General features: G+C 60.0%; 1 protein-coding gene across 9 annotated transcripts in view; it reads right to left on the bottom strand.

Moving 5' to 3' along the window:
- The window catches only part of GSE1 (Gse1 coiled-coil protein), a 413,117-nt gene that overhangs the window by 1,415 nt on the left and 391,950 nt on the right, over positions 1-19,752 (bottom strand). For 8 of the 9 annotated variants that reach the window (XM_033844481.2, XM_073796391.1, XM_033844486.2 and 5 more), the window contains 12 exons: positions 16,549-16,724; positions 15,906-16,103; positions 15,103-15,294; positions 14,354-14,652; positions 13,239-13,563; positions 10,285-10,898; positions 8,974-9,086; positions 8,465-8,735; positions 6,933-7,046; positions 5,769-6,134; positions 3,842-4,120; positions 485-588 (listed from right to left, as the gene is read on the bottom strand). In XM_033844481.2, the coding sequence (XP_033700372.2) occupies positions 485-588; positions 3,842-4,120; positions 5,769-6,134; positions 6,933-7,046; positions 8,465-8,735; positions 8,974-9,086; positions 10,285-10,898; positions 13,239-13,563; positions 14,354-14,652; positions 15,103-15,294; positions 15,906-16,103; positions 16,549-16,724 (3,051 nt within the window). The remainder of the gene's footprint in view (positions 1-484; positions 589-3,841; positions 4,121-5,768; positions 6,135-6,932; positions 7,047-8,464; positions 8,736-8,973; positions 9,087-10,284; positions 10,899-13,238; positions 13,564-14,353; positions 14,653-15,102; positions 15,295-15,905; positions 16,104-16,548; positions 16,725-19,752) is intronic. The other variant, XM_073796392.1, reaches the window with a different exon arrangement.

The raw sequence follows: 19,752 nt of genomic DNA on the forward strand, positions 1-19,752 counted from the left end.
GTCTCAGCTTCAACGCTGAGATTTGAAAAATTAGTCCTGCCGCTATAAAACTTACGTCCTGCTGCTTCAGGACTGGCCAAGAGACCCGATCTGAGACAAGCCCCCATCCCGTGGACGGGAGGAAGCACAGCCGCAGCAGGGCTGAGCCTGGCTGCGGGGGGAGTCCGACTAGCACTTCAAGAGCTTTCCTCCCTCCATCTTCCTGAGCAAATCACAGGAGGGGGAGACTTGACACAGGCGATATATATACACAGCATCGTCACCCTTCCAGGATCAATAGTCTGCAAATGAACGACGCTTCCCTCCTTAGGCTGAGACTGTTTTCATCTCTCAAGGGCACAATTTCCCTTCAAAACTTGTCTGTATGGGTGCTCTTGAACCCAGACTCGAAAGGCTGAACAAAAATAAGCATTATGTGTTTAAGAAAACCCCCCAGGAGCCGATTTTCATTCCTTTCCCCCACGTGTGGTGCCCTGGGACTCACCGCCATGCTGTGGGAGAGCTGCTCGGCCGTGAGACTGAGGCTGTAGTGCTGGGCCTCCAGCCGCCTGCACTGCGTCTGTAACACCTGCCGCTCTAGATTTTGCTCTGAAAAGACAAGTGATGTTGACACATTTCCTGTATGCAGGGGCCACAGGCCTGGCGAGTGTTCCCCTCTCTCTAGAGCTGCCAGCAAAGTCCTCTCCTTTTGGACCACACTGCTCCCAGCCCTTCCATCATGCTGGTAAGTACATTAAGTATCACTAAAGTAAATCCAACCCAGTGGAATGAGAACCAAGGATCTAGCATTGAAAGGCAATTTTAAGGGATACAGGTTAGGAAGTAATTAAAGAAAATGTATAGCCTTAAAATGCATTTTTCAAAACGAAAGATAAAAAGATAAGGGTTAGATATGAAAACTTTTAAGCTGTTAAAAATTTATAGTTTTAAAGTAAAATCTCTGCCTTTCCAAAAGATACTGAGCCTGGTTTTAACAGGAGAGTGACTTCAAACCATCAAGAACAAATCCCTGCTTTAACAGTCTCTTCAATAAGAAGTGGACAGCTACATGTAAAAGAATGAAATTTAGAACACTCCCTGACACAAAAAATAAACTCAAAATGGATTAAAGACCTAAATGTAAGACCAGATACCATAACACTCTTAGAGGAAAACAGAACTCTGACATAAACTACAGCAAGATCTTTTTTGATCCACCTCCTAGAGTAATGAAAATAAAAAACAAATGGGACTGAATTTAAAACTTAAAGGTTTTACACAGCAGTGGAAACTATAAACAAAATGACAAGACAACGCACAGAACGGGAGAATATATTTGCAATAATCAGACCCACAAGGGATTGGTCTCCAAAATATACAAACAGCTCCTGCAGCTCAACATCAAAAAAAAAGACCCAATCAAAAAAAAAGGGCAGAAGATCTAAACAGACATTTCTCCAGAGAAGACACAGAGATGGCCAAAAAGCACACGAGAAGATGCTCAACATCCCTAATTATTAGAGAAATGCAAATCAAAACTACAACGAGGTACCGCCTCACGCTGGTCAGAATGGCCATCATCAAAAAATCTACAAACAATAAAATGCTGGAGAGGGTGTGGAGAAAAGGGAGCCCTCCTGTATAAGCTGGTGCAGCCACGATGGACAAGAGTATGGAGGATCCTCAGAAAACTAAAAAAAGAATTACCGTAAGATCCAGCAATCCCACTCCTGGGCATGAAAAAAAGAAATCCCTCCTTTACATGAAGTGTTTCAGAGAGTGGAAGCCAGGGAAGGCTACCTGACTGATTTTAGAGAAGCTAGAACAATCATGATAGCAGGGTAAAGTACAATAAAATCAATCTAATACCAATTAAGAATATAAATTAAAAATCTTAGAAGTACTACCAAATCAAATTCAGCAAGGAGTAAACAAGCAACATCAGAAAACATCAAGAGGTGAAAAACAAGGTTGTCATCTCAGTAAATCTACAAAATACATTAGTTGACTTTCAACAACCACACACCAGAAAACTCAGCAGCAACTTACTGGAGCGCTTGTAAAGTTTCACAGAAAAGAGCCCCACGGGTGTCCCCGTTCAACAGTCTACAAATGATCCTAGGCGATGCAGCATGACAAGAAAAAGGAAATGTATACAAAATTCAAAAGGAAAGAATGAAACTTTTTATTGGCAGGCCTGATCATCTATGATCATCGAAGGAATAAGGGACGACGAACACTAAAACATCCCCAGTGACAACTGATACCTACAGTTAGATCTAATAAAAGGAAGGTCAGCCGCTCACGGAGCCAAAATGATGTAACGCCATATTCATAGGTGGGATAACATCACCATCAAAGATGGCCATTTTCCCCAACTCTATCAATTCCGTGTACCTGAGAATCTAACCGTTTTTTTGGGTGGAACAAAAAAGGCGATCCTAAAATTCACCAGGGAAAGCCAAGGGCCAAGAACAGCTGAGCTGTCAGAAGTCAGGGTGAGTTACTCCAGACAATGGGGAGCTGCAACGCTACGGCAGTGACACAGGGACAGGCCAGGGGAGCACCCAGAGACAGGCCTGGGCACGTGGGGGGTACACTGCCTGCCAGGAGCACACCCCATGGGGAAGAGGGTACCCCATAAACCTCCAGGATAATTGGTTGTCTGGGTGGGAAAGAAGGGTTACACTTCTACCTTACTCCATCCACAGAAATGAATTCTACGCATAAGAAAAGCAGAACTTGAAGACTTAGAAGGAAATGCATTTGTTACCATGTCCTTGGAGTAGGGAAGGAATTCCAACAAGGCACCAAAAAATAAACCCAGAAAAGACGGATACATTTCACTGTGTTAAAATAAAAAGGAATGCTATTAACACATATCCTTCCGGATATATATGAACTTAATAAACTCAAAAGGAGGGTTTCATTAGAAGGAGAAAAGGAAACAATGTAGGAGTTGATACTATACATAAAATAGGGTAAACAACTGTATATAGCACAGGGACTATATTCAATGTTCTGTGATAAACCCATAATGGAAAAGAACTGAATGTGTAACCGAATCCCTGCTACACACCTGAAAATAACACAACACTGTAAATCAACTATACACGTCAATAGAAAGTAAATAAAATGTAGGACTTGACACTGGCATTCCTTTTGATTGTACTTGGCGTGTTTTAAAATATTTGAAAGGATCATGATATTCATGATAAAAATTAAGACTCCTGTATGATATGGTAATAAACAGAATTCGGGGTTGGCACTGGCCTGGGTTTTGACATGCTGGTGGCCAACAAGGGTTCGCCTCCTGGACAAAGCTCTAGTCCAGGAGGACCACAGAGCACGTGGGGGACGCCACCACGTCGCCCAGATGCTGCACACTTGAGCAGCCTGGCCACGTGGGGCTCGGCTAAATGAAGCAGCTTTGCACTTTCCAGGACCCTTGTGCGTAGCCACAAGCGTCAGGACTGATACAATGTTTGCATGGAAGACAGCAGAGGGCGAGCAGGCCCAGGTTTGCGCTGTCACGCTGAGTGGGGACGGGCGCCTGGTGCCTAAATTCCTCCAGTGACGATGGCCTCACGTTTGTCCGTGAGGAACTGCCCCTGTAAGCCAGCCTGGGCACCCACAGAAGCCCGAGGAACGGTTCTGGAAATAGGTGAAACGGCTGACGGAGACGTACCTTCCGGTGTTTCTGCCTAGTTGTGGCCCAGGGACCCTGAGAACCCTGAGAGCTAGTGCCATGACTTAGTCCCCAGCCCGGTGACAAAATCTGGTGCTGACTGGCCTGTTAAGCTTTCCTTCCCTGCCTTTCCCGGGCCCCTCGCCTGGGCCTGCCTCCCGCTCCCCTGCGTACCTTCTACGTGTTCCTGGTAAGCTTCAAAGATGGCCTCGATCCCGTGCCACTTGCGCTTCGGGGGGTCCTCGTCGTCGTCCTCTCCGTCGTCGTCCTCCTCCTCCTCTGAGTCCGGGTCCACCTCCTGTGCCAGGGGGCCCTTCCTCCCGGCGGGGGGCTCCTGCTGCCCGTCACGCTGGGGCAGAGGCAGCCGGCTGGAGGACCGCAGCTCGGGGATGTTGTAGTGGACAGAGGTGTCGATGCTGTGGTTCTGCTCTGCACACAGCACAGCTGCGCTTCCTGGGGAAGAGAAGACGGCTCATCACAGGGCCCATGGGGACCTGTGCTGGGGGCAGGCGACGGAGTCAGCGTGACTGAGGTCTCGCCGCGGACAAGACGAAGCATGGTGAGGCCTGTGCCCTTCGGAGACCGAAGACGGCACCATCAGGAGGGCTGAAAAGAGCCGTAAAGACGGCAGCAGGCAGAGCAACAACTACTGAGCCTGCGCCCTACAGCCCACAAGCCACAACTACTGAGCCCGCACGCCTAGAGCCCGTGCTCTGCAACAAGAGAAGCCACTGCAATGAGAAGCCCGCGCACCGCAACGAAGAGTAGCCCCCACTCGCCGCAACTAGAGAAAGCCCGCGCACAGCAACAAAGACCCAACGCAGCCAAAAATAAATAAGACAGCAGCAGGCCTAGGTTCAATTAATCGCACCACGGGTACGAGCTCAGCTGTGTTAGGCCCTGAGCTTCCGAAGTCGTGTTCTGTGAAACTGGGGGTTTGAGCTTGGTCTACAGTGGGCCCTCAGTAAGTATCTGCCCCTGCTCGTCAGGAAATGCAGACGCTCCAGTCCCTGAACACACTCCGTGCCCTGCCGGCTACCACGAGGCTGCTAACTGGCGGGGGCCTGTGTAGACAAGGTCCGCTCTGCCTTGTGGCCCTGCTGCTGGTGGTCTAATAGGCGCAAAGGTCCTCCCCGCGTGGACAGCAGCCTCGGGCAGTCAGTGGACCGGTACGGCCCAAACTGTCAGGGGCTGGGTGACTTTAAAGTCCGGACAAAACAGGTGTAACATCAGGGAATGGTTGAAATGAGGCAGGAAAAATGTGTCCTCGGGCCACCGAAAAGCCTCTGTGGGTGTGTCTTAGGGGGGAGCACAGAGGGGTTTGATCTAGTCACACAGTCAAAACGTTTCCTTCTGGAAAAATACGGTTCAAGTAAATTCACAACAAACTTCCCATAAAGCGCTCCTCCTGCCTTGGAGGGTTGTTTTCAAAGGTCACTGCGAAAACCACTGCCCTTTGCTTTGAGTATCATTTCATCTCTGCTGACAGCATTAATTTACCTGAAGGATACTGACGTCAGAGCTGTATGTCTAATAGTCAGCTCTTCTAGGTTGCAGGAGTAAAATTTCTTTTATACTTTCTTCTGGCTACTAGAGTGTACAGAAATTTATCTTACACTCAGTAGTGATTTAATCACTGAGGATTCTTTTCTAATCAACGGGAATGAAATGTACTGACCCCTGTTCTCTGACCTGCAGTGATTCCCACCAAAATGTCCAAGGGGCATGAATCTGGGGGCTCACACATGGGGCTGGAGCAACCAGTGTGTCACACAAAGTGCTCGCTGGGTCTAGTTATCAAAGGACAGGGAGCTTTCCAGGTGAGTCTGTAGGGGAAGCTGGGAAATCATTCAGCTGTAGAAGGCATGGATCCTGTTTTTGCTGAAAAGCCTCCTCGAAGGGCCTTATTAAATTCAGACGGCCTCTCTTGCTAAGCTTCCCTGACGTGTGGTCCACGAAGCAGCAGCACCCGGGCACCCGCTCCAAGCGGTGCGCTCTCAGGCCCCACCCTGGACCCGCAGAGGCAAAGCCCGCCTCTACCGCCAGGTGCCTCACACACCCCGAGCGGCGCTCCCTCAACAAAGCCAGGCGGCCCCGTTACCTCTGTGCTTCTGCAGGGCTTTCTGGGTGGACTGCAGGACGGACTCGTGGAACTGATGCGCGAACTCTTCCGCCACGAAGGGCTCCCACGGCTTGCTCTTCCCGTTGATGCCGTGGGACAGCGGCACGGGGATGTCCTTGGGCGTGGGGCCCCGGATGTAGTGGAGCATGCTCAGGCTCTTCCTGCCCCCAGGGGTCTCGCTCGGCCTGGCTTTCTCGCCGCTGGCGGGGGCTGGCTCCGGGACTCGCTCCTGGGGCCGGAGCTGTTCCAGTCTCCCAGGCTCCGTGGCCTTCTGGGTGTCAGACAAGGAAGCAGTGATACCCACAGGCTTCTCCGTATCCAGAGAGGCTTGCTGCGTGGCTGGTTCTTTTAGAGACAGAAAGTGAGGAACACGTTAAGACCTGCAAATGTGAACGGGCCAACCCTGATGTCTAGAGCTTACACTGAATGAAGACCTAGGACAAAGGACCCGGACTCCGGAGCCATTTAATTAAAGGTCAGTGTGCACTGTGTGGTCTGAGACGGGGTGTGTTTAGCAGCAAGGCCATCCTTGAGAGGTGCCCCAGGAGGGCATCTGAGAGGCAGAAGAAGAATCTGAAGAAAGAAGCAAGTCGCTTCCAGTCATCCAAAAGGCAGGAAGTTACGTAGCCCGACCCGACCGGAAAGATCCAGTTAAGAGCTGAGAACAGGGCCAGACCAACAAGATTTCCTGCTCCGTCAGCAGGACAGTGCAGGAGAGTCAGAGCCACAAGAGAGAGAGACAGAAGGTGTGAAAGCAGGTACTGGAGGGGCCTGCAAGGCAGAAAAAGCAAGACAAAGACGCCGGGAGGAGGGCGGAGGGTGGATGGACGGGAGCACAGAGCCCAAGCAGCAGGTGCTGAGACCCGGGCCACCGCTGGGCGGATGGACGGCGGCCAGAGCCACGCCGACCACCGGGCACAGTCTGCCGCAGCCGGGACCCTCCCCCTGAACCCTCAGAGCCCCGACTGCCAAGGCTCGCGCTGCGGCCGAGGAGATCCTTCCCACGCGCAGGAAGCTTGAGAGAGAGATGGAGAGAAAGAAGCACACGCTGTGTCCAGGAGGAAGACGACCTGGGGTGGTGGCCTCTGACCCTGGGCAGCCCCCGGGACAGTCCCGGGCGGTGGCGGATGGGGCTGGCCTTACCGCTCAGGGACCCAGCAGGACTGTCCCTCGGAGAGTTCCTGAGCGGGTCTGCCACCGCTGCTGACAGCGCCCTCTGCTTCATGGCCTGGAGCAGCTCAACAAGCCTCTCTTTGTCTATGAGAAAAGCAGCCCGAGATTAACAAGAGGATCGTGTCACTCCTGGGAGGGAAGGAGAGCAGGAGTCCAGCCCAGGCCGCGACCGGCAGGCGCGAGTCCTTTAGAACAAGAAACACAAAGCCACGGGGACAGGCTAGGTTTAGAGGAAGAAACTGCACTTTACAGCGAGCCCAGATTCCTCTCAGCTTTTACTACATAACATTTCAGGTGTGTTCGAGAACAGCTGTGTGTGTGCAGCGAATGACTGGTACCTGCGAGCTTCTGGGAACGAATTCTTATTTAAAAGAGAAAAAAGTTGGCTCCGACACAGGAAGCAACCCCGAAGAGCCCCACAGAACCCTGGGAAGCACAGGCTGCTTCCTGACACAGTCTCCTCCCCGCCGCCTGCCACGCGAGTGCGAATCCCACGACGGCTGCCGTTTAGGGAAAAGGGACACCGACCTGGTGACATCTGATGCCACAGATTCCCGACACAGTTCAGGGGCCTCTCGCGGACTGAAACTTAAGTGGCCACATCGCCGGCGGCTTCCTCCAGGAATTAAGCCAGGCACAAAGATTCTCTTTACAAACAAAACTATGCGCGTTCCCAGGGATTTGCCCTGGTAATCGTGTCACTGCCCCTTCAAGAGAAAGCAAGAACGCCAGCTCACTGGTTCAACACAGTAACTGAATGCTATACCCCCGCTACCGAAATAAGTGAAAGTAACTAGATGACCAAGAAGCACTTCTGCTTTCCTCTTCCTTCTGGAAAGAGGGGAGCGAGTGCCAGCAAGGGGAACGTGGGGGTGTGCACCCCAGGAAGGCCTAGTTTTCACCTGTGCCACCATCTTGGCACTGAGCGAGCGTGAGCGGCACACCAAGGCAGCAGGTGCCCCAGAAAGTGTTCAGACCGCACCACGGGCTCCAGCCCAAGAGTCGGCCCCGACATGGCCCTTGGTGGCCAGAGCGATCTGGAAGCATCTCTCAGGGCAAACTGTCCACTCAGTGGTTGTCGGCTCTGCCCAGCGGCCACGAGAGCGGCCGCCAAGAGAAAACACCCGCTACCAAGAAGCCTGAGCACCTTGCTCGGGAAGGCGCACGTCCACCCCACACGCAGGGCGGGCTGAACGTGCTGGGAGACCTGGCGAGGGCCAAGAGCAGCCAGCAAGCTCACGGTGGGCTGTGCACAGAACATCAGCGCGTCTTCAATCCCACCCGGGATGAGACAAGAGCAAACAGGCTTTGAAGGGGGCCGTGCAAGTTTCTGACGGAGAGAGAAGTGTGACAGCGGAGACAGTGAGGCAAGTCTGTGAGAGCAGAGGGGAGCCGAGAGGAAGCCCGAGAGCCCCAGGACGCCGCCAGGAGCCCGCAGCCCCGCCTCCTTCCTCAGAGACCCTCAGCCCTCCTGGCGAGGCCCCACCCCACCCAGGCCTCACCTTTCCTCTTCTCAGTGCTGATGTGGGTCAGGTTGAAGATGGTCAGGAACTTCCTCTTCTCCTCGAAGTTGGGGCTGCTGTTCATCTCGTCGGGGCTGTAGCGGGTGGACAGCGCCAGTCTCGGTGAAGGCGTCTGCCGCTTGCTCTGAACCGTCGGGGGCGACGGGCTTCTTTCTCTCAGCATCCGCCGCCGCTTCCTCCGCTTCTGGGTCAGCAATTCCTCCTTCTGCTGTTGGGTGGTCAAGCCAAAAAGTTGCAAAAACTCTAGCTTCTAGATTGGGAAAGAAAACAAATGAGTTTGAAACCACTGGCAGTGGCGTGCTTCCACTGACCCAGGGGCCCCTCCTGGGGTCCTCGAAGCTCTTGTGCTGTGGCCACTCCGCGCCGGGCCTGGGAGGAGGAGGGCCCTGACGGCGTCCCAACGAGCGTGGGAAAGCCCAGAGGCAGGCACCGAGGTGAGTGCCAGCAGCCCAGCCCCGCGCCTGCCCACAGCGACGAGCCCCAGATACCTCGGAGGACGTGTCCAATTTGAGGGGCGGCTGCTCGGCCACGCAGCGGAGGTGGGCCCTAACCTCCTCCTCATCACTCTCGTCGTAGGAGTCGTCCAGGTCGTAGTAGTATCCTGGAGGTGGAACGGATCTACTCAGCTGGGCAGGGAGCCTCGACTCGCCAGTGAGCACACACAGGGCACTCCACCTGGCAGGCCAGGCCCTACCGCCCTTTGAGCACCCCCAAAGCCAGACTCCTTTCACCCCAGGTGGAAATGTGCATTAACCCCTAGTCCTAAGGCTTCTCAGGGCTGGCAGGTGGGGGGCAGAAAGCAGGCACCAGGCTTCCCTTGGATCCAGACCCCAAGTGACCACGCGGTCTCCTGGCCAGCACCGATCCCCCAGCAGGGGACCGTTCATCACACAGGCCCGGGGCCACGTCCACGGCAGCCCAAGGCTGTCTGTGCACATCCACTCCCTCCTGCTCAAGAGGGGACAGGCACACTCAGGTCCCCGTCCCCTCAAAGGTATAGAGCATACATGCAAACTCCTGTGCAGAGAACAGAACCCCTGCACCCGAAGGCACCGGGGCTCTCCCCCCGCCTTCTCACAAGGTGAGTGGAGCAGAGAAAGCTTCCTGGGGCTCTACATTTAGCCTAGACCAACAACGTAGACCAACCAAGACTCGCTCGGCCTTGGCCCCCGCTTCCGGCTAAGAAGCGGAATTTAATACCATGCAGAAGAAACTGGTCTGGACCCCTGATCCCTCCTGGTCTGACAGGGGTTGAAGGTAGGGGACAGCCATGCTTGCCCTGGGCCTGCTCGCCTGTTCTCCGTAGCTCTTTGGGGAACCCAGGGTGCCGCTGGCTGAGTCCCACCCCACCCTGTGCAGAAGCAGGAAGGAGAGGCAGCCAGAGCTCCCGCCTCCCCCGCCCCCAGGCCGCCCACCCGCCTGCAACTGGGACGGCAGCCCCAGGAGAGGAGTCCCCGCCGGGCCCTGGGCCACCCTCTCGACAGCCTCCTCTCCCTTACGCTGCACTGTTAATATTTCAGACCGTCTTACTGGCCTCTGTTCATCACCTATTAAATGTGCGTGTCTGTGGAACTGTTTTCACAGTCTACAATTTGGCTTTTCGGGATAACACGCACTGTGGCAGGACAGACGAGGGGCCCAGGTCTGTCTTCCCAGAAGTGTCAGGCAGAAGCCAGTGAACTTGCTCCCTGGAGCTGCTGAGACCCCGGGGCAGAAAGCCAGAGGGAGGAGGGAAAAGGAGGGAGGAGGGAGGAGAGAAAAGGAGGGAGGAGGGAGGGCGCGGCCGCCAGGGACAAGACCTTTCTCCTGGGCCTCCCGCCGCCGGCGCTCCTCCAGGTCCAGCTTGCTGACCAGCCTCCGTCGCTGCTGCAAGAACTCGTCGTAGACATAGGTGGGGTCGGGGCCCCGGGGCGCCGGGGGCCGGTAGGGCGAGCCCGGCTTCAGGGGCCCGGGGGTCTCCCCGAAGGGGGCCGGCGGGGCGAGCGGGGCCCGGGGCTGGCCCAGGACGGTCTGGGTGGACGGCTCGAGCTCCGCCAGGAAGTGCGCGGGCGCGGGGGGGAAGGCCTGCTGCTCCAGGCCCCCTGCCTCGCGGGCCGGCGGCTGGTACTTGTCCAGGGGGGCAGCCTCTCGCTTCCGGGGTCCCTCCTCCGCCTTCTCGGGGCAGTAGACCCTCTCCACCTTCACCAGCGGGACGGCCGCCTGGCGGCTGGGCTCAAACGGGGCAGGGTGGCCGTGCAGAGGGTGGCCCTCGGGGGCGCGCCGTGTCTCCAGCGTGCTGTCCATCAGGGACACTGGGTTCCAGAGGGCCGTGGGCACCGAGTGGTGCTGGGGCTTGGGTGAGATGAGGGGCGGGGGGCCGCCAAAGTGCTGCGGGGGGTCGCGGCCTCCCGGCTCGTGACGGTTTGGTCCCGGCCTGCGAAGGGAGCGGAAGCAGCCATCAGCCGCGAGGGCCCAGGCGCGCCAGCCACCCTGGCCCCCAGGCCGCCTGCCGGGAGCCCCGAGCCGGCCAGAGCTGGAGGGGCGAGCAGGAGGCCTCCTCTGGGCCACGTCCCAGGGCTGGAGGGAGAACGGGCCTTCCGCTCCGCCGCCTTCTCTGTGGACAGCTCGCGGCAGGCGTGTGCAGGCCCGCTTTGGAGAGAACAGGGAGCCCGACATGGGCTCTGCGGGTCTAGGGCAGAGACAGTCCCGGCCCGGCCAGACCCGCTCGAGCCCGTCTCTCACCAGCGACCTCACAGCAGCTCACCCTGTGCCACCGCTTCCTGAATTCCGAGCACGCTGAGAACAGACCCGCCCCCGGGTGATCCCAACTCCAGGCGAGCCGCGCGGAGGGGGCCCGGCCTCCTCTCTCCCTCCGTGCTCACAGACAGCAGCAAGAGGCCAGCCTCGGGGGCCCACCCGGCCTAGACCTGCTTCCGTGGACACCCTCACAGCCGGCAGCTACGCCCAGAGGGTCTTCAAGGCCCGGGCTGGGGCCTGTCCAGGGAGCCAGGCCACCTGCCGGAGCGCGCGCCCCTGACACACAGGGAGGGAGGGAGAGGACCTTCCATCAGACACGCAGCTTTGCCCCGAAGCCAAACTAAGTGCCTCTTTCCTCGGTGCATTTAAAACAACATTCACCTTCCAGAGGACTACGTGGCCGCTGTTTCTCCAAAGTTTATCTATTTTCTTAAGGGAAGCCCCACGCTGCCACGGAGACCGAGGGTAAGGTCTGAGGGGACGGAAGGGGAAGCCACGGCAGGCACGTGAGCAGCCTTCTCCCAGGGCTCCGCCTGCCGGGCCGAGGAGGGGCCCGGCTAATCAGAGCCACCAAGGCCACTGCGCCTCTGCTGGGCGGATACGCAAGGGAACCATATCGAGAAGCGCTAAGTCCTCAAGTAAACAGCAGAGGAATGAAACCTGTTAGCGAAGCAATATTTCACGTGCTGTAGCCAGGTACAGGCTGGTTTTCTAACCCGGAGCCCAGGGGCCCGAAAGACCATCAGGTTTGCGCTGCTGTGGGGACCACCGAGGCCAGGTGAGGACCGAGGCAGAGGCCACCCCCGCTGGGGACAGCAGCACACAGGCCCTGACAGCTGCGCTGGGATCTTGCAACCCCAAGCAGAGGAAGCCACCCTCGGGTGTCAGCACGCCCTGAATTTATCAGGAGATGCTGGACGTGTGCTGACTGCTCGCCCAGTCCCCTGGGTGTGACGGGGACCAGAGGAACAGAGGGCAGCTCAGAAGCACACGAGATAGCCCCTGTATAGCCTCGGACAGGCCCAGAGAAGCAGAGGGACCGTCTGCAGCACAGACCTCGCTGTGGCCACGCTGAGCGGAGCAGAGGCCGGAGGAGGTAGGAGACCCAGGCAGGGGCCTGGCCACAGTGCACTCCCGGTCACACCCAACTAGCAAGCGAATCCCCTCAGTGGATGCAGAGGCAGGATGCAGACTGCTGGACGGGCCAGCCATGCCCAGGACACAGAAAAAAACCCACCAGTCAGCGAGAAGCTGGAGAAAGACGGAGGGAACAAGTGGACATTTACAACGCCTCCGACCCAGAAACCCAGCACCGTGGACACCGGGGGCTGGCAAGAGGCTCAGAAATCCTCCCACCCAAGCTCCTTTGTGCAAAGCTGAGGGAGATGGGCCCGGAGAAGGCGAGCGGGGTCCAGTGTGCCCAGGCCTGGCCAGGCTCTCGCCACCACCTCTGGTGTGGGTCTCAGCCCGGCCCTTCAGAGTGAGCCCTGGAGGGAGGGAAGGTGCGGTGGGGGACACAAGGTGACAGCCAGATCAGCAGACGGGGAGCAGCGAGGCCCCACGGGCAGCTGTAAGAAGAAGGAGCCCAGCTCACAAGGCAGGTGTCGGCAGCCAGGGGTCCCAGAGACAGGTGCAAAGGCCTCTTGGAAATTTTTTAGAACAGGGCTGGAAAAATGGGTATTTTTTAAAATTACAAAAGCAGTAAAATTAATTTTTTGTTTGATTAAAAATTAAAGAGAGTCCCCCTTCTCATTAAAAAAAAAAGTTTGGGCAGAGAGAGATGGAAAGGACATAATTATTGAATGAAAATTCTCCGTCGCCCTCCTTCAGGCGCCGCGAGCGTCGCTGCTGGGAAGCAGCTGGGCCGAGGCTGTAGACACAGGTTACTCGGGGATGGACGCCCCTGAGCAACCGCCTTCCCTCCTCACCGCTCCCTCCTCCAGGCCAAAGCGGGGGTTAGACAAGTGGCAACACACAGGCTCCCTCGTGCAGACGCCGCCCCCATCCCCGGGCCCACCTGGCACTCTCAGGCCTGTGCTCCGCGTCCGCGGGCGCCGGCGGCCGGCCCAGGTCCAGGTGCTGCTCCAGCACCTGCTGCCGGAACTCAGACACCTGCGACTGGCGGTCCTCCTTCTCCTGCCGCAGCCGCCGCTGCCGCGCCAGCCACTTCTCCTCCTCGTTGGTGCGCTGGAGGAGCAGGGCCGTGGCCGCACTGCTGCCCGGCAGAGAGAAGAGGCCGTGGGTGGAGAGGAGGCCGGGCACGGGGTGGTGCGGGGCGGCCGCCGGGTGCAGGGGGTGCTGCACGGGCTTGGGCGCCTGCAGGCCCGCGTCCTTCAGCTTCTCTGTGGGGGAGAAAGGCTGTCACGGCGGGATCTCAGCGCCAGGCTCAGTCCCTCCCCGCTGCCCGTCCTCCCGGAGGAGACGTGCACCACCCTCCAAGGGCCTCCCCGCGGCTGGGCCAAGACAGCCAGGGGCATGGATGCTCCCGGGCACTCGCCTCATCTGGGTGACACGCTGGGTGTGGGTGTGTGGGGCAGGCTCACGCCCACACGCCAAAGCAGACTTGAACTCTGGGAATCACCCGAGCCGGTTGCTACAAGTTAGATTACGCGTACGTATAATAAAATAAAATGTTTAAAAACTAAGGCTAGGGCTTCCCTGGTGGCGCAGTGGTTGAGAGTCCGCCTGACGATGCAGGGGATGCGGGTTCGTGCCCCGGTCCGGGAAGATCCCACATGCCGCGGAGCGGCTGGGCCCGTGAGCCATGGCCGCTGAGCCTGCGCGTCTGGAGCCTGTGCTCCGCAATGGGAGAGGCCACAACAGTGAGAGGCCCGCGTACGGCAAAAAAGAAAAAAAAACTAAAGCTAACAAATACTTAAAACTATCCCCTCCTAAGAATTATGTCACGTTTTACCACGGTGCACAGTCTTTCAGCTGTCTACCTACATCTGTCTTCTCTGTGTCGTGTGCCTCTCCCCCCGGCTCCCTGTCCGGGGACATCAGGCGCGTAGCTTGCAAAAGGCATGGTGTGAATCTGCTCCAGGCCGGCGGGCAGACGCTACGCGGCAGGGCCCTTTCCTCGGGGAGCCCCCCAGCACGCAGCTCCCCACGCACGGTCCTCCTCTCGGGTACCTGCTCGGGTTGGGGTCAGCTGCTCCGAGGCCTTGCCCCGCTCCTCAGCGGCGTGGCTCCGTAGCCCGTGCAGCTCGCCCACGGGCAGGAAGGCCGGCTCCAGCGCCTTGGCGGCCAGCAGCTCCTTCTCGCGGGCCCGCTGCTCCCGCTGACGCTCCAGCTCCCGCTCGCGCTCCAGCTCCTTCTCACGCTCGCGCTCCTTCTCACGCTCACGCTCGCGCTCCTTCTCACGCTCGCGGTCAGCCTCCCGCTCACGCTCGCGCTCGCGCTCCCGCCTCAGCTCCTCGTCCATCTGCATCCTGCGGGGCGAGCAGAGGGAGATGTGCGGGGGCGCTCGGGGCCGGGCCGGGCCGCTAGGGAGAACCCCCAAAAGCAAGGAGCTGACACCCGAGACCAAGGTTTTCGTGAAAAAGCCAGCATTCCCATCCGAACGGTGACGGGAGGTGAGGCGGGTTCTACTCTAGTTTAACGCGCTAAGAGACTCAAAGTCCATTAGATCAAAAGTTGTGCACCAACTCCCGAAGCGCCATGGAAAGCTCACGGCCGGGGGCTGGAGATTCTGAGGATGCAGCCTCGCCAGGCACTGGCCAGGAGCTCAGAGCACCCACCGTCACCGCCCCGTGTGCAGGCGAACAGACCCAGGACCCGAGTGGCCAAGGAGCCCGCCTGGCCACACACGAACGGCCCAGCCAGGCTCTGCCATCCGGGGAGGGAAGAGCAGAAGACACCCGGCCTGGGACGGGACTTACCTCTCGGCACTGAGGCTGGACATCCGCTCCGAGTGCAGCGCTGCCAGGGACGAGTGCGAGAGCTCGGGCGGGTAGCGGACCCCAGAGAGGTGGAGATGCATAGCTGATGGATGCAGTGGGGGCAGGGAGCCGGGGGTGGGGATGGGGTAGAAGGGGGACCGCAGGGCCGACAGGCAGTAGGAGTCGTCCATCCTGTGCGAGAAGATGGGGCTAGTGAACACGGAACGTAAAGGAAAAAAGGCAAGACCCAGCCCTACCACCAGGTGCCCCGGCCAGGTACGGTTATTGATCCAGGGGCGCTGGACAGGGCAGGACGGCCACAGAGCCTCCACGAAGGCCCTGAAGAAAGGGTCCACACCCACAGCCAGACCCAAAGCCCCTTCCTCCCAGAGGCCAACAGATGGTAACAGCTCAGGGCTCCGAGGCCCTGCTGGCCACCCCAGGCCAAGTGAGGAGACTTCCAGGTCTGGGGTGGGGTGGTCCACAGCATAACTGCCGACCCGTCACGGAGGACGCAAGAAGCTTCTACGTAGAGCAGTGGTCCAGCGCCGTCTCCAGCGGGGTTTCCTGGTCGCACACAAACCTTGCGCTCTGCGCTTTAACGCGTAAGTGCACCAGTGGAGCCGATGGCGGGAGAGGGAGGGGCTGGGGCGAGGCCAGCTCGGACAGAATTTCCCTCTGGGGGTAAAGTCCTAACGGCTCATCTGCAGGGCTGGGAGGGGCGGCCGCCTGGGGTCTCCCTGGGAATCTGGCCCCAAGCAGTGTCTGCCCAAGGGTGGGTGGGGAGGTGTGGGGCGCCTCACCTGAAGGCCGGGTGGGGGAAAGGGTGCGGGGCCAGGTAGCTGGGGTGGTAGTAGGCCGCGGCGGTGGCCGGGTCCAGGCCCAGGGGAGGCAGGGAGGACACGCGGAGGTCCTCGGCGGTGTGGTAGGGCCGGAAGCTCCGCAGGTAGTCCTCCGTCACCGTGCTGGGGGGCACCACGTGGTGCACGGGCCGCTGGAGGCTGCGGGAGGGACGGACAGAGGACGAAAGGCGGAGGTGAGCCCCAGGCCGGGAAACGGGCCAACCTCCCGGTACTTCCACCATGCCTCCCTCGCAAGGACAGGTCCTGGCAGGAGGCCCAGGGAACAGGTGGGCAGCTGCTGCTCCTTGGGCCCCCCCAGCCCCCTGCCGTCCTCACCAAGTGGGTGCAGGGCCGCTATCCGCGGCCTGGAGGGACCCCTGGCCCCGGGAGCCCCAGACTGGGGGTTTAGGGTCGGGCAGACGGCAGAGCCAGCCGTCGGCTCAGCATGGAAACGGCCAGCAGGCGCAGACGGGGCTGCCGGCCCGGGGCTGAGCCACCATCTGGCGGCTCTTGGGCTCAGCTGGTGCAGCTGGCCTGGCGGCCAGAGCCTCAGGGGTCCAGAGCCCAGCACGCGTGCCCTCCCCGGGCCCCGACCTGCACTTACTTCAGCGGAGGAAAGCGGGAGTCCTGCACCACCGAGCTGGGGGAGATGCCAAAAGGGTAGGGGGTGCTGAGCAGGTGGGAGGGGATGGCCGGGCCCCCTGCCTTCTCCTGGGGCAGCGGGGCCTCCACGATGAGGCGTTCCCGACCGCTGCCGCTGCCCCGAGAGCCAGCGTCTTGCTAGAGGACAGAAAGAGCGGGTCAGGGCAGGGGCGGGCGGCTCCGACCACGGCCAACGACGAGCCAGGCCTTCCTCCAGACTCGGGGTGGGGGGGGGAGGGTTCAAGCTTTAGAGCACGATCTAGAGATGGCCTTTCCTTACGCTTTTCCACCCAAACCTGCGGTATGAGCGGCGTGGCAGGCGAAACAGAAAGAAGGGAGGACACGGGTTCCAATGATGGGGGGGTCTGGACTGAAACACATCTGGGCGACAGGAAAGGACAGACGCCCCAGAATCGGACTGGGGTCCAGAAGAGTGCCCGCCAGGGGACACAGCACAGTAGGGCCGCCCATGCCCTCCCAGCACGGATCTCCGACAGGTCACAGCTGCTCCAAACTCAGACGCGGGAGCTGGATGACGGTGGTCCCCGCACACACCCCCAACCCCCGGCGGTGAGCTCTGCACTGCAGCGGCTGTGACAGAACCACGCGGAGCCCCTGGCCACTGATCGCCAGGCACGTGCCGGCATCCCGAGGGGCCGAGGCGTCAGCTGCGCTGCCAGCTGCCGGCCTGCGTCACAGATACCTCTCGGCCCACGATGCCCGTGGAGGACGTGGCCGAGAAGCTGCTGCTGCCCTTGGGCAGGGCATGCCAACCTGTCCCCCGGACAAACCCCGGGGCGGCCGGGGCACCGACCAGAGCACAACTGGCCAGAGCTGTCTGGGGCCTTTGCACACTGATGGGGGCAGGGCTGTGGGCCCGCCTGCCCCAGACTCCCGGACACAGAGAGTAACCTGGGGCCTGGCGGGGAAGGCAGACTCCCAAGAAACCAGAAAGCGCTCACGCAAGGCAGGACAGGGGAGGAGGCGGCCCCCAGAACCCCCAGCCACACGGAGGAACGTCCTGCACGCCTGCTCACAGGAGCGTCCGCAACACATTGAAAGGTTCTGTCGTTGGGGTCATTCGCACGGCCGAGAGGGGGCCGCGCAGCAGGCACTGAGCGCCAACAGCAGCCGGGGGCTCTCGCCCTGGACGCGGGCGCCAGTCTGGGGGCTCCGTCACCGTGACACCCTGCTCAGCCTAAGGTGAGGATATCTCGGCCCAGGCCTCCCCTGAGCCCTGAAAGCTCCACAACCCGGCCCCTCCTTGGCCAGATGGCACAATGCCCGCCACCTGGCGCCAGGCCCGGCCGCCCCGACCCACCGCCGCAAGCAGGGCGTGGGCCCAGGTCCGTCCACCCCAAACCCACGGTGTTGCCACTGGGCCACAGCCCAGTCTCCTCACTGACGTGGCGCGTGCCCAGGAATGACCACTGTACGTGGGGCGGTGACAAGAGTCTGTCCCCAAGGAGACACCCTCTACTGTCCCTCCAGCCCTAACTCTGCCAGTAACCTTCCCGTCAGAGTCAGGAGATGGGGCAGCAGAGACCCCCAGCCATCTCACTCCCTGGGTTGGGGGGCAAGAGACAGACTGCGCAGCCCCCTGGGCAACCCCTCCACCTCCACACCAGCAGACGGTGACCCCGCAGAGCCTGAGGGGCCCATCCGTCACCGTGTTTACCAAGCGTGCTGGTGGGTGGGCGCCGCGGCAGTGATCGTTAATTGGAGGAGACAGGCCACTGACTGGGACTTTTAATGAGCGGCCACATCTGTTCCCACGTGTGGGCACAGCCCCTCCGCTCACGGCGGGGCCCTCGTGGTGCGTGAACTCCGACCTGCCCTTCCCGGGATGGGTGGCCACGAAGCGGCGGCCAAGGGTGGGACCCGCGCGTGCGCCAAGCCCGGGTCAGGGCAGGGAGCCCGGGACCCCCGCCCGGGTAGTACGAGCCTTCTACACAGGGTCCGGCGCGGGGTGGCTCCGTCTGGTCCTGGAGACCCTGGACGGGTCCCATAACTGCCCCGGGCCTCGGTTCCCCCAGCTGTCAAACGCGCAATCACAGCAGCGGCTCACAGAGCAGCAGGGGTGGGTGCACGGGTGTACACGGGAAGCGGGGGTCTCGCACAAGCAGCCGCACCTCCTAGCCGCCCCCCTCCACCCTCTCGCGCTCCCCGTCGACACTACCACCCAAGGGGCTGTCCTCAGCGTGCCGTGTCCCCCTCGCACCCCTCCCTCTGCGGGCGCAGGGCCAGGCCAGCACAAGCGCTGACCCCCACGACGAGGCGCCCCAGCTGCTCTGGGGCCTGCCCCTCACGGGGGCCACCGTGGAGTGGAGAGGCCCTGTGCCCGACGTCTGGGATGGACTAACAAGGGACGGCATGGCCCTCAGATGCTCTCTGGACGGGGACGCAGTGGCTGCAGCCAGAGGCCCCCTAGGTGCCAGGGCGGCTCCCCCGATAAATGCCCGGGGTGATGGGACCCGCGGTGACCTGGGCTCTGCCTCCAGGCTGGCAGCAAGGCCCCTCCTCCCCTCAGGCCGCAGTAGGAGGAAGACGGCAGCCAAGGGCCTCCACCATCAGCCCAGGACAGTGAAGTCCTCGAGGGGACCTCGATTTAAGGACAAAATCTGCGGACAAGCTCCAGGCCACTCCAGACCACCACACGCTTCCTCGCGCTTCCGGCACTGTTTGCTGAATCAAACAGCAGAGTGAGGGGCCCCAGGCAGCCCCTGTCCCAGGGGAGGGGCCCCGAACGCACCAGCCCCAGCTCAACGCCGTCCCCAGAAGCCCCCTTCAACCCTCGGCAGGACAAAGCCCTGCTTGAAGGCGGCTTGGCCAGATGGTACCTTCCCAGCCCGGCCGAGGACAAACAAGGAGCTGGAGAGGAGGGGGGAGGGGTGGGCTGGCAGGCAGGGGGTCCAGAGGGCCAGACCCACGCGCCCGTCTGGCTGGAGCCCTGCCAAGCTTATGACAGGCACCTGGGAATGAGGTCACGGGGGGTGGGCCCGGGCAGCAGCCCCCAAACCAGGCCAGGCCCAGGAGGCTCAGCCGGCCACCCCGAGGCCCCCGATGGTGGCGTCCAGGCCCCCGCGCCGGCCCGCGGCCGGGCTCGCCCCGAGGAACATCTGCGGGCAGCTCTCATTTCTGAGCAGCGGCTGCAGGCGCAGCTGTA

This window comes from Tursiops truncatus, chromosome 19 (assembly GCF_011762595.2).
Source record: "Tursiops truncatus isolate mTurTru1 chromosome 19, mTurTru1.mat.Y, whole genome shotgun sequence".
NCBI classification, from domain to species: Eukaryota; Metazoa; Chordata; class Mammalia; order Artiodactyla; family Delphinidae; genus Tursiops; species Tursiops truncatus.